Genomic DNA, 13,260 nt, shown 5'->3' with positions numbered 1-13,260 from the left:
CCCACAGCAAACTCCTCTTTCAGACCACAAAGTTGACCTGAAGACAGGCACACTCAGGATGAGGGACAATCCCTAAGACATTTAAGAAAACATATCAGATCACAAGGGTCTGGAAGGTGCTCATGTAGGAACAGACCTGGATCCACTCAAAATTATTTATTTTTTAACTTTAAATTTTCATATGTTAACTAATTTTTCTAACAAGTTACTTGCTTCATACCTCATAACTAGTGGTTTTCTATCATGACATCATATTAGAGTAAAACTGATTTCAAAAACAATGCAACTGGTTACTGCATGTTATTACAACAATGACAATTTTACAGAAACACACACATCTGTACTTACTTCAATGATACATTTACTTTGGGTTTAAAATAGGGTGCATTCTGGTCTGCCAAAAAGACGATTAAGTCATTTCCTAAAAGAGGCAAATATGTAACATTAGAAAAATGCTTCCCATTAAGACACCCAATCAGTGGTTACAAGAAGCTTTCCGGGCACTGTTTTCAACAAGAAAACTTCTATTTTACTTCAGATTGTCTGCCCTATCAAGGATGGTCCTATCAGACTAACGGAATGGTGATTCCTAATAGTATACAAGAAATTCAATATTCAAAGCAGCAGAGAAACTAGAAGGATGAACATGGAAAATATAGTTGGTCTTGCCTTCTCCTAAGAGTCAGATCAACTGACTTAAAGGAAACATATAAAGAATATGCCTGTTAAGGCTAAGTCATAACCTCCCCAAACCTAACAACTCAACCTCTTACAAGGCTGTTTAGTTCACTGCACAGATGCGTCACACCAAGGACACAGTAACTTCTTACTGTAGGCATTTGATTAGTAACAAGGGTGTGATTTCATATTTAAGCAGATAAAAACTGAATCCTCCAAGACCAGTCCCTTGTGGCTCCTATAGATCCATGCCCCCATGAATTTCTGGAGTTCAATGAACACTCATTGGAACAGACTTTTCAAACTGTTTAGCCAAACACACATCATCTTTAAAGTTAAAGGGAGAGTCCCTCTCCACTTTGGATGGAGTGGCTATGGGTTAGGCAGTCTGCACCCTTCCTGCAGTAAATGGAGTCATATAAAAACAGGGGAAATACCCAAGGTCCAAGGTCCACCAGAAGTTCTGGGGTCCCAGAAAGGACTCCAAGAGATCTGGGCCAAGATCCTGTCAAACTTTGTATAAGTGCTTCACTTCCTTCTTTCACAGCCTTGACCTTAAATAGAACCTGTTTTCTGGGTACTCAAGAATACTGAGACCCTCTACTGCCCACTGTCAGCATCAAGATTTACCAAAAAGTACTTTAGTGATGGTTAAAGCAAAGAACTCCCAAGAACCTCAAGGTGGAAAATAAAGCAGAGATTTGGAAGAGGAGGGTGGTGGCCAAAGCAAGGAGGTCTTCTGCACACAAAAGATTAGGCAGCTCAGAAAGGAGAAAAACCTGCAGTTTGAGAATCCTCTTCCAAAGAGACACTGGGTTTATTTATTAGTGGTGCCTGCAAAATACTTGAGTTAATTGTGAAGTGTTTAGTTCTTGGGAAGGAATAGTAGTTTCAAAGAAAGCTGGGACCCAGACAAAGGGAGTGGAGGATGACTTAGATTAATTAGAAGGTAGGGAGAAGTTCTTTACCAGAGGAAATTATCAATTTGCACATTTTCCAGTTCATCAAAGTGGAAGGGAGACTGGAGGAAGTAAGGCAGATAGGAATGAAGGGGCCTTGGGAAGGAACGTATAGAAAGCTAGAAAGACTCCCGGCGATCAGGAAGGACTCTGGAAGGCAAGTGATTCTATGAAGGGGCGAGGTGCCTGAGTGAAGGCCGCGGTCTTCTCAAGAAAACAAAACAAAAAAACTGGGGTGTTTCTAGTGCGGTCAAACTGTGAAGTGGTCAAGCCAAGACCCGGGTTTGGAAAAGACATAAAAAAAGGAGGGGGGGTTGTCAAGGAAATTGGAGATAAAGGGGGGGGGGGGTTGTCAAGGAAATTGGAGATAAAGGGAGAAAATTAGGGCTGCCACAGAAGGGCGGGGAAAAGCAGGAGAACCGGCCCCCCAAGTAGGGGGCGTGGGGAACACCGGGAGGGGCACGCGGACAGAGAGGGGCCAGGGAAGCACTGACTTTCCCGCAGCACGAAGAGGTCCGTCTGCTTGTCAGAGTTGAGGTCTCCGAAGGCCGCCAGGGTGCCCCAGGCCTCGGCCCCAAACAGCTCGGCCGTGACGTTGTGCAGCGCCCGCGCCGGGACCGGCCCGACTCCAAGCAGCGCGAGCCTCCCAAGCAGCAGGGCCAGCAGCACCCAAGAGTCCGGCAGCCGGCTCGCCGCCGCCATGGCAGCCCCTCCGCCCCAGCCCGCCGGCCCAGCATATTGGATGCCTGATCTCACCTCATCCTCTCCATAACCCTGTGCAGTGGCATCATTGCAGATAGAGGATCTGAGGTGGAGGGGAGGAAATGACCAGACACCAGCAATATTTATATTCATCATCATCACTGTTGTAACCGTGTATCAGGGGCCTACACACATGATCCCTTCACATCCTCACAGCACACCTGGGAGGACAGTCCCATAGTTAGGTCCCTTTCATACTAGGGCACCTGAGGTTAAGGGAGATGAAGTCTGTTGTCCAGGTACCACAGCCAGCAACAGGCAAAGAGAGGATTCAAACCCAGTGTGCCTGACCCCAAAGCTGGGTCTGACAACCACGCCCTCGGTACGCATTTTATTTACATTTTGCCAACAGGATCCAGGCACCATGTTTTCCTCATTTACTCAGTTTTACTCATTTTTCAATGGGGCAGCTGAAGCCTGGGGCCAGCACTGTGTCTGAGTTCACTACATCTCTCTGGAACTCCTGGGCCATGGCTCTGAGGTGAGAAAAAGTCTCTTCACAAGATTTTGGCACAGCCCTCAGCTCTGTGCCCACAACCAGGGAAAGAGGGACCTCTGATATTTGTAGAACTGGGTACAGCCAGCGAAGAGGGTGGTCTGCTGACAGGTTCAAAGTTTTTCTGGATGGAATCCTCCATGTCCCAGGCCCAGGCTTGGGCACCTGGCCTGCCACCTTCTTCCTGTTCTGTGCTCTGATGGTGGGACCACAGTCAGGGTGAGGCAGGCTAGCTTCTCAAGCTTCCAGCCCAACTCCTACTTTGTCCTGGTGGCGTTCATCCAGACTCTGTGAGATGCAGCTGGGGGACCAGAGGTGATGGACTCTGGATGACCTGGAACTCTCCACCGGTGCTTCCAGCCTGTGCCAAGTGAGCACCCATCTGGGCTTCCTGGATCGGATGTCCTGGTTGACAGGGGCTCAATGCATCAGGGGTAACAACCAACTCAAACAGAAGCAGTCGAGGAATAAACAAGATATTTAAGTCCATGGACGATCCTGCCCCACCAGCTGGCCTCAATGTAATCTGGGTGAAAGGTTCTTCCCCTCGGGTCCAAATTCTGGGTTCCTGTCCTTGTGAGACCTGGGCGAGTCACCTCTCTTCCCTGAATCTCAGTCTTCCAAACCTTATAAGGTTGTGGTGAGCATTAGTGGCAAAAATGGATGTGCAGTGTCAAGACTAGAGCCACGCATTCACCTGCACCTCCTGAGTGCTGGACACTGGGGCCAACAACTGGGACTCACTGCTGCCCCCAGAGACTGGAAGAGCTGACCTCGATGGGAGAGGATGCAGAACTGGGTGCACTCTTCAGCTCTGCCCCTTCCCATCATGTGGCCTTCAGTAGGTCATCCTGCCCCTCTGAGCCTCGTGTTCCTCAGCTGGGAAATGGGGCAGTAGCACCTTCTGCGTGGTTGCTGAGAAGATGAAACAGGATATGCATGTAGGGTTGTGAGGGTCATGTCTAGGCAGAGGTGGGATTCTAGAGGAAAGAGTGGAGGCTCAAGCTCTGAGAACTTAAGTTAGAAAGTACCTTTGGTCCATCCAGTCCAGTTGTTTCCATTTCTGGCCAGACACCCCGGGGCAGCCTGTCTGGGAGCTGGTAACCCTAAGTATCTAGGAAGTGGCTCAGGCATCTATCATTTAAGCAGCCTTAGAAGATAACTTTGTTGATCTTTTTTTCTTTTTTTTTCCAAAAGCAAAGCTTAGCATCTGTGATCTGAAGAAAATAGGTGGGGTTAACGTCATGTGTACTTTGAACCCCTCTTTGGGCCATAGTCTTCCTAGACTTTCCAGCAAGAGGTTGAAATGATTATCTCTGAGCTCTCTGGTGGTTTTGATGTCTATGATGCTTCCAGTGGTTGTGTGACCCTTAAGGAGGTCTCAGAATGGAGGAGGCAGATGTGATCCACAAATGTGCCAAGTCAGGTTCTGCCTACTCCAACTGACTTCAACAAAAATAAAAATTAGAAAGGGAGAAATATATTTTAACTGGAAAATCTGTGGCATGGAGGACTTCGGGTACACTTGGATCAGGGCACTGAAAGAATACATTCTCTTATGTCCTTAGTATAGCGTCTTTTTCTAGTGAGCTTTGCCAGGTAATTGTATCTAATCTTTATCTCTGAGGACAAAAGCAGACCCAGGCTATATGTGAAGACCTAAAGCTCTGTTTATGTGTCATGAGATCCAGCTAAGGGCTTTTCAATTTCTTTACATTTTCAAAGGCCCAGCTGTTTCTTTGTTAAATATTTTCTATTATTTTTCTCCTCTTTATTTCATTTAGGGGCTTCCCTGGTGGCTCAGATGGTAAAGCATCTGCATTTCATTTATTCCTGCTGTAATCTTTATTGTATTCCTTCATTGATAACTTTGGGCTTAATTTATTCTTCTTTTTCTAGCTGCTTAAGGTATAGAGTTAGGCTGTTTATTTGGAATTTTTCTTGCTTCTTAATGTGGCATTTATTGCTAGGAACTTCTCTCTTAGAATTGCTTTCTCTGCATCCTGTATGTTTTGCTACATAGTGTTTCCATTTTCATTTGTTTCAAGAAACTTTATCTCCTTCTTTCTTCTTTTTATTGGTTTTTCAGGAGAATGTTCAGGGCTTCCCTGATAGCTCAGTTGGGAAACAATCCTCCTGCAATGCAAGAGACCCCGGTTCGATTCCCGGGTCAGGAAGAATCCCTGGAGAAGGGATAGGCTACCCACTCCAGTATTCTTGGGCTTCCCTTGTGGATCAGCTGGTAAAGAATTCACCTGCAATGTGGGAGACCTGTGTTCAATCCCTAGGTTGGGAAGATTCCCTGGAGAAGGGAAAGGCTACCCACTCCAGTATTCTGGCCTGGAGAATCCGTGGACCGTATAGTCAATGAGGTTGCAAAGAGTTGGACACAACTGAGTGACTTTCACTTCACAGGAGAATGCTGTTTAATTTCCATGTGTTTGTGAGTTTTCCAGTTTTCCTCTTACCAATTTCTAGTTTAATGCCATTGTTTTCAGAAATTATACTTGATACAATTTCAGTCTTTTTGAATTAGATCCAAGTTGTTTTGCAGTCTTCCTAGAAAGTGTTCCATGTGTGCTTGAGAAGAACGTGTATTCTGCTGATGTTGACTAGAATGTTCTATACTTGTATGCTAGGTCCATTTGGCCTATGTGTTTAGTCTCTCAGTCATATCTGACTCTTTGTGACCCCATGGACTGTAGCCCGCCAGGCTCCTCTGTCCATGGGGATTCTCCAGGCAAGAATACTAGAATCGGTTGACATGCCCTCCTCCAGGGATCTTCCCAAGCCAGGGATCAAACCCTGGCCTCCCACATCACAGTCAGGTTCTTTACTGTCTGAACCACCAAGGGGAGCCCAAGAATGCTGGAGTGAGTAGACTACCCCTTCTCCAGGGGGTCTTCCCGACCCAGGAATTGAACTGGGTCTCCTGCACTGCAGAAAGATTCTTTACCGAGTTACCAGCAAGTCCCCATTTGGCCTCTAGTGTTGTTCAAATCCTCTGTTTCCATACTGATTCTCTATCTGAATGATATCTGTTTTGAGAGTGGGATAGTAAAGTCCCTGACTACCACCGCATTGCACTTTATTTCTCCTTGTAGCTCTATTTACTTTTGCTTCATATAGTTAGGTGTTCTAATGTTAAGCACCCAAACATTTGCTATTGTTAAATCTTCCTGGTGTATTGACCCCTTTATCACTCTATAATCAGTCTCTTTTTCTTTTTATCATTTTTAGTTTAAAGTCTATGTTGTCTATTTTAAGTATGGCTAGCCCTGCTGTTGATTTATTTGTTAACATTTTCTTGAAATGTCTTTTTCTATCCCTTAACACTCAATCTCTGTGGGTACTTACTGTTAAAGTGAATCTCTTCTGGGCAGTATATTTTTGGATGTTGTTTTTTATTCATTTAGCCATGCTATGTATTTTGATTTGATAATTCAGTCCATTTATATTTAAAGTAATTATTGATTGGTAAGAACTTACTATTGCCGTTTTAATTGTTTTGTGTTTTTTTTTTTTGTAAATCCATTGTTTCTTATTTCTTGTTATGCTGTCTTTTGTGTGTGTGTGTTTTAGCAACTTTTTGTTTCAGTACTATTTAAATTATTTATGTGTTCTTTTTTGTAATAACTACGGGGCTTTCTCTTGTGATTGTTGTTGTTCAACTGCTCAGTAGTGTCTGACTCTTTGCAAACCCTGGGACTGCAGCCTGCCAGGTGATGGTGAAGGAGAGGGAAGCCTGGTGTGCTGAAGATTTCTATAAATGGTGAAGCACAAGCTGTCCTTCAGAACCAAAGGAGGGATAAAAACTGTTCTGAACAAGCAGAAGCTGAGAGAGTTCATTGTTTGTCTGACAGTTCATAGATCTCCATTTCTTGAGGGTCAGTTATTGGAGCTTTGTTAGTTTCCTTTGGTCGTATCATAGTTCACTTATGTTGTGTGATCCTTGATTCCTTACACTGAAATCGCACATTTGAGTAATCAGGCTCCTCTCCCAGATTTACAGGTTTGCTTTGGCAGAGACAGTTTTTCACCAGTCAGCTCAAATTTGTTTTCTGGGTGTGTCTGAGGGTGATGTCCTTGGCCAGAGGGAACCTGCTATTTCGGTCTCTTTGGAGCTGAGGCAATGGTTTGAGTTCTGAGGATGAGGACGGGGGTGTGCCTCTGCCTGAAGGCATTTGGATCCAACTGCTGGCTTGAGCTCCTCCTTAACTGAGGCTGTAGAATGAGCTCTGCAGTTGCCTGGATTCTCTGGCCAGACTTACTAGACATTCAGGGACGTGATGTTATATGCAGTACAATATGCTGCAGGACTGGACCCACAACCTCTAGAACTTATTCTTTGAAAGCTTGAGTGTGCTAAAATCCATTCCATGAAGCCATCAGTTTTGCTCTGCAAACAAGCAAAGTCACTGGCTGTGCTGTCTTCAAGGGCTATGGTACTTAGGACTGTTGAATGGGCTACACAGCTTCCCACGTGCTCTGGTTAAGTTCTGTAATTGAACAGGCTACAAGTTGCACTCAGCAATTAGCTTTCATGTCCCGGCAGGTGGGGGAAGTTGCTCTAATGCTGGTAAAGCTTTCTCTTTATTGTTTTAATTGAAAGCAACTCACACCCCAAGTTTCCTGGGTGAGCAGTCATTAGCTTTGCTTGTAAACTATGGGTTCTGCCTGCCTTTTTCTTGTTTTGTGCTTGGTAAACAGTTTCCAATTGTTGCCACCAGCCCTTCTGGTCAGATGGAACCACAAGACATTCTTCTTGGGGGAGGGAGCTGAGACTCCCCTCCCTGACTGTTCATGGACAAACTGAGCTCTAGGGCCAGTAAACTCCTTGTCTGAGGATGTGAATCAGACAGACGTGCTTCCCACCAAGTTCTCTGCTCAGAGTGCACCCCCAGATCAGTTCTGCAAATGAGCAAAGGCACTGGTTGTGATTACTACTTGATCGCTGCAGGTATGAACTTGGTCTGCCAAGTTCCATGTGTTGGTTGTTGCAAGCCCCTCTTTCCTTCTGTCATTGAAGTCAGTATCCCAGTGGTGAGCCCTTGCAGGTTCCCTGGCAGTCCCTGTGAGATCATAATCGGGTCATCCCACAAATTGATCACAATTCCGAGGGTGCTCTGATTGTCCCCCAGTGTTCTCTTTTCTCCCTGGAGGCTCAGAGGAAGCCTCTCCATGTGGTGCTGTGCTGGCCTAGAGGAGTGACATGTGGAGCTTCTTTCTTACCCTTCTAAGGCGGTCTGTTCTCTGTGGTGTGGGGGATGCTTCAGTTTCATCCTTGTATTCTAGGATCCTCTCTGTGGTGTTTTGTTCTAAAAAATCATTAGTTGTTCTTCTTACGAGGAGAGCAAAGTCAGGAATGATCTTAGTCTCCATCTTGGTCACAGCACTCCCTTACTTTTCTTACCATCTCTGCTCCACCAGCTTGTGAGGTCCTTGAGGGCTGGCACCTTCCTTGAGGGCTGGCACCTCCCTCTTCTAAGAGCCCTATTACCAAACAAAGGGCCAGATGCAATACAGGCATTAACTGGTGTTGAATGAATGAATGAGTGAATGAATGAATGCACTTCTTTTTGACTGTACACAATGAGACAGTAGTCTCAGGATAGCTGAATGGGTGGTGAACAGCAAAATGCTAGCAAAGAGATTCCTTGTACCCTGGAGGTGAAGGAAGAGGTGCGATGCCCGAGGAGGAGGGATGAGGGGAAGCTTGATTGCTTCTCTTTCTGGGATTATATGGACAAACCAGCCTGGAACTCAGATAGCCACAGAGCGTTCTAATGGCCCCACGCGATGCAAGCACCATCTGTGTGCCCTTTGTACGCAGGCCCTGCAGGCTTTGAAGAGTTGAGTCACTCAGCACTGTGCCAGGCCCAGGCCGGGTTCATCTTACCCAATGTCGCAGCAGAATAGAGGAGCCTGAGACTGACGTTAATGCCCAGAGTGGCTGTGTGGGGGCTGCGAGTGTGGCCTTGGCAGGCTGGGGGCTTTTCTCCTCAGCGTGGGCCACTCTGAGCCAGTTGTTTCTCTGCTCTGGATTCTAACGCCTTGCTCAGTGCATGTGGGGTGTATCCACGCCCCTGCCTGCCCGAACACGCTTCAAATGTGGCAGAGTCTGGGTTTGAGGGACATGCAAAGGGCAGGGAACTTGGTACCCTTGGACAAGGACCAGTTAGGTTTGTCAAGGTCACCCATAGATTAGTGAACTACAAGAAAACACGGACAAGTATAATAAAACTAGGAAAACAAAGCATGAATAAAATGAGAAGTTCAGCCAAGAAATAGCATTCATAAAAAATAGCAAACAAATCCTGCATTGAAACTACAATGACTGAACTGAAGAACTCAGTGGAAAGTTTCAAAAGTACTAAGACTTGACTGCACAGAAGAAAGAATCATCTACCTGGAGGATAGGACATTAGAAATTACCCAGTCAGACAAGCAAAAACAAAAAGAGTAAAGAAAGCCTATGAGAATTTTATGGAACAGACTGAAAAGAAATAATATTCATTATGGGAATTCCAGAAAGAGAAAACAACAGAAAGTATAGTTAAAGCAATGATGGCTAAAATCATCCTGAAACCTGGGGAGAGAAATGCACATCCAGATCCATGAGGTCCAAAAAGCCCCAAATAGATTGAATCTGAATAGGTCTGCAACAAGACACATTATATTATCTTCTTAAGAGTCAAAGAAAAAGAAAGAATTGTAAGAGCAGCAAAAGAAAAAAGAGAAGTTGTGTACAAGATTATTGGTTGATTTCTCAACAGAAGCTGTTCTGACCAGCAGAGAATGGAATGAGATATTCAAAATACTGAAAGAAAATAACTATCAACCAAGAATTCTATAGCTGGTGAAGCACAAGCAGGCCTTTAGAAACAAAGAAGGGATAAAGATTTTTATGAACAAGTAGAATCAGAGAGAGTTCATTACCATCAGACCTGCATTATAAAAATGCTAAAGGAAGTTCTTTGAGTGGAAGTAAAAGTAGGCTAATTAATAGCATAAGAACATTAAAAGTAGCATAAATTTCACTGGTAGTGGTAAGTATATAGTCATAGTTAGATTTCAACATGGCAATATTGGTGCATAACTCACACAAGTTTAATTAAATGTTCAGAAAAGAGAGAAGAAAGATAGCCATAACTAATAATCTGTTATTGGTTTTATGATATGAAAACATGTAAATTATAAAAATAATAACCTAAAATGTGAGGAAAAGGTGAAGTAAAAGCATAAAATTTATTAATTCTACTGAAGATGAATTGTGACCAGTTTAAAATAGAATGCTTCAAGCATAAAATATTTTATGTTATCCTCACGGTAACTAGAAGAGGAAGCCCTGTAGTCACTATATAAAAGAACACAGAAAGAATTCAAAGCATACTGAAACCAAAAGACACTAAAACACACACAGAAAAGGTAGCAAGATAAGAAATAAAGAACATTGGATCTATCAGTTCAGTTCAGTTCAATTGCTCAGTTGTGTCTGACTCTTTGTGACCCCATGAACTGCACCATGCCAGTCCATCACCAACTCCCAGAGTCCACCCAAATCCATGTCCATCGAGTCGATGATGCCATCCAGCCATCTTATCCTCTGTCGTCCCCCTCTCCTCCTGCCCTCAATCTTTCCCAGCATCAGGGTCTTTTCCAGTGGGTCAGCTCTTCGCATCAGGTGGCCAAAGTATTGGGGTTTCAGCTTCAACATCAGTCCTTCCAATGAACACCCAGGATTGATCTCCTTTAGGATGGACTGGTTGGATCTCCTTGCAGTCCAAGGGACTCTCAAGAGTCTTCTCCAACACCACAGTTCAAAAACATCAATTCTTAAGCGCTCAGCATTTTTTATACTCCAACTCTCACATCCATACATGACTACTGGAAAAACCATAGCCTTGACTAGATGAACCTTTGTGACAAATAATGTCTCTGCTTTTAATATGCTATCTAGGTTGGTCATAACTTTCCTTCCAAGGAGTAAACGTCTTTTAATTTCATGGCTGCAATCACCATCTGCAGTGATTTTGGAGCCCCCCAAAATAAAGTCAGCCACTGTTTCCACTGTTTCCCCATCTATTTGCCATGAAGTGATGGGACCGGATGCCATGATCTTAGTTTGTGGGAGTTAGGGTTGTCACAAAATATAGACTGAGAGGAAAACTCTCATCCCTTTGCTATGGCCAGCAGGGGGAAAACCAGCTCTAGAGAAGGCTGACTTCAAATAGAATCCAGCTTTGCCTCTGACCAGCTTGTGCGGCCTTGGAGAAGTCACTTCAACTCTCTGAGACTCAGTAGCCTACCAGGCTCCTCTGTCCATGGGACTTTCCAGGCAAGAGTACTGGAGTGGGTTGCCATTTCCTTCTCCAGGGGATCTTCCTGACCCAGGGATCAAACCCAGGTCTCCAGCACTGCAGGCAGACGCTTTATTGTCTGAGCCACTACTCCAGGGCAAAGGGGAAACTGAGGGCTTGCGTGTTGGGGAGGAAGAAGGGCCACAAAAGGACCTCAGCAGTCCTGGGTGGAAGAGACCAAGGCCAGGACAGCGGGGCCTGCAGGGGCTGGGGAGCGGTGGCTGAGTGCTGGGAGATGGGACATCACCTCCCTGAGCAAGTGACCCCATAGCCACGGCTTTAAATACTAGTCCTGCCACTTGCTACCCTGTAAATTTGATGTGTCTCTTGTCCTCTATGAGCCTCAGTTTCCTCATCTGTACAATGGGGACAAGAGCAGAAGGGTGCTGTGAGGAGGTCATGTGATCAGGTGTGCTGGGGAAGGCAGCCCCCCATCATGGTGGTGCTGTAGCGGAAGCAGACTAAGGCTGTCTCTGTGATATCTCAGGTCACTTTCTTGCCCATCCTGGGCCTCAGTTTTCCTGTTTGTAAGACAAGGAGGTGAGGCTGGATAATCCCCAAGCTCCCTTGAGCTTCAAATCCAGGTCTCTGCTTACCTGGTTGCACATATCCCACATCCCCCAAAATCCCAATGGAAGGAATGCAATGAACCACACAGAAAGTGCTGGAATGGCTTTTTATTGCTGGGGGTGGAAGGTGATGAGCATAGGGTGTCCTAACTGTGAGCACGCGTATCTGAGAGGTGTCCTTTGACTGGGCTCATTTGTCACTCCTGGGGGATGGTGGCAGCACCGACCGTCCCAGAGGAAGATGGTACAGAGATTCAGTCAAGTCCCGGGAACCAATCTGCAAGGAGACCCTGGTGTGAGGCATGGACACCCTGGGACCCTTACCTGCTTCCTGGGTTCGCCAGACATGGCTGCAGGAGTACTTTCCCCAAACCCTGCGAGCTCGGAGGCTTGGGGAGGGACCGGCACCTGTGGTTTGGGGTCTTTCTCTGGCACCTGGCACTGACCTCTCCTCATCCCCTCACCCTCCCACCACCCTCACCTTAGCAACAATGGCCGATGTGAAAAGACTGATCAGGGCCCAGAGGAGCCAGGGTTCAGGGCTCAGTGTATGATCAGGATCAGGGATCAGACTGAGATGCGATCTGGTCTCTATCTGTGACCAGTGTCAGGGCTCAGTCAACGACTGGAGTCAAAGCTCAGTCTGACTGTTCCAGGCTCAGTCAGCGAGCAGAATCAAGCCCAATCTGTGTGTCTGATTAAGAGTCAGGAGTTGGTCTGTGACTGAGATCAGGGCTCAGTCTGCCACTAGAGAAAGAGCAAAAGCCAAGCTTGTTTCTGCTTCTCTATAGCCCCCTCTGGGGTGTCTCCCTCAGCCCCGGGCCCTGGACCCAGCCCTCACCCGCAGGCAGACATCCCAGCTGTTTTCCTCATCTGCGCTCTTCAGTTTCCTGTTGGGTGGGTGTCCTGAGGTTCACCTAAAGAACACAATTAGTAGTAGTTCTCAGGCTCCAGCACTGGAAAGTTGAATATAAATCAGACACCAGTGACTGCCACCCTCCAGCAGGTCAGACTTGACAGCCATGGGACCTCTTGTGTGTCACTCCATCTCTCTGAACCTCAGTTAGTTCATCTGTAAAATGGGTATGATAATACTACCCATCCCCACAGGTCATTGCAAGGATCCAGGGATAGTATGTAAGAAACATAGAGCAATGGCCCAATGAACTACATCTGTGGCTATTTTCTCGAAGAACTGCCTCCAGGACCCTCATGCTTCACTCATCCCATTTCTGTTGCCCACAGCCCCAGCAACTCCAGCCAGGCTAGAGACACAGGTCAAGGAAAGTTCCCACGGGCTGGGGGTGAAACCACACCTCCTCACAAGAAGAAAAAGTAAAGGGACGGTGTTTATCATCAATGCCTACTGGATATTAGGCTCTTGCTGCTTTTTCTTTAAATCCATTCATCAGCTAAGCCGCGTTTACAATCTCCTT

The 13,260-nt window shown here is 45.9% G+C and overlaps 1 protein-coding gene across 1 annotated transcript; it reads right to left on the bottom strand.

The window, feature by feature from the left end:
- Nucleotides 1-2,363, bottom strand: LOC139036507 (T-cell immunomodulatory protein-like). The gene is made up of 3 exons (XM_070471849.1): nucleotides 2,132-2,363; nucleotides 349-421; nucleotides 1-72 (listed from the first exon to the last, which is right to left on the bottom strand). Exons 1-3 carry the CDS (start codon nucleotides 2,337-2,339, stop codon nucleotides 54-56), a joined length of 300 nt encoding a protein of 99 aa, XP_070327950.1. The 5' UTR covers nucleotides 2,340-2,363; the 3' UTR covers nucleotides 1-53.
- Between the last annotated feature and the right edge of the window lie 10,897 nt (nucleotides 2,364-13,260).

The sequence above is a fragment of the Odocoileus virginianus genome, chromosome 9 (genome assembly GCF_023699985.2).
Source record: "Odocoileus virginianus isolate 20LAN1187 ecotype Illinois chromosome 9, Ovbor_1.2, whole genome shotgun sequence".
In the NCBI taxonomy this organism is placed as follows: Eukaryota; Metazoa; Chordata; class Mammalia; order Artiodactyla; family Cervidae; genus Odocoileus; species Odocoileus virginianus.
This window is presented reverse-complemented; position numbering and strand designations above follow the sequence as displayed.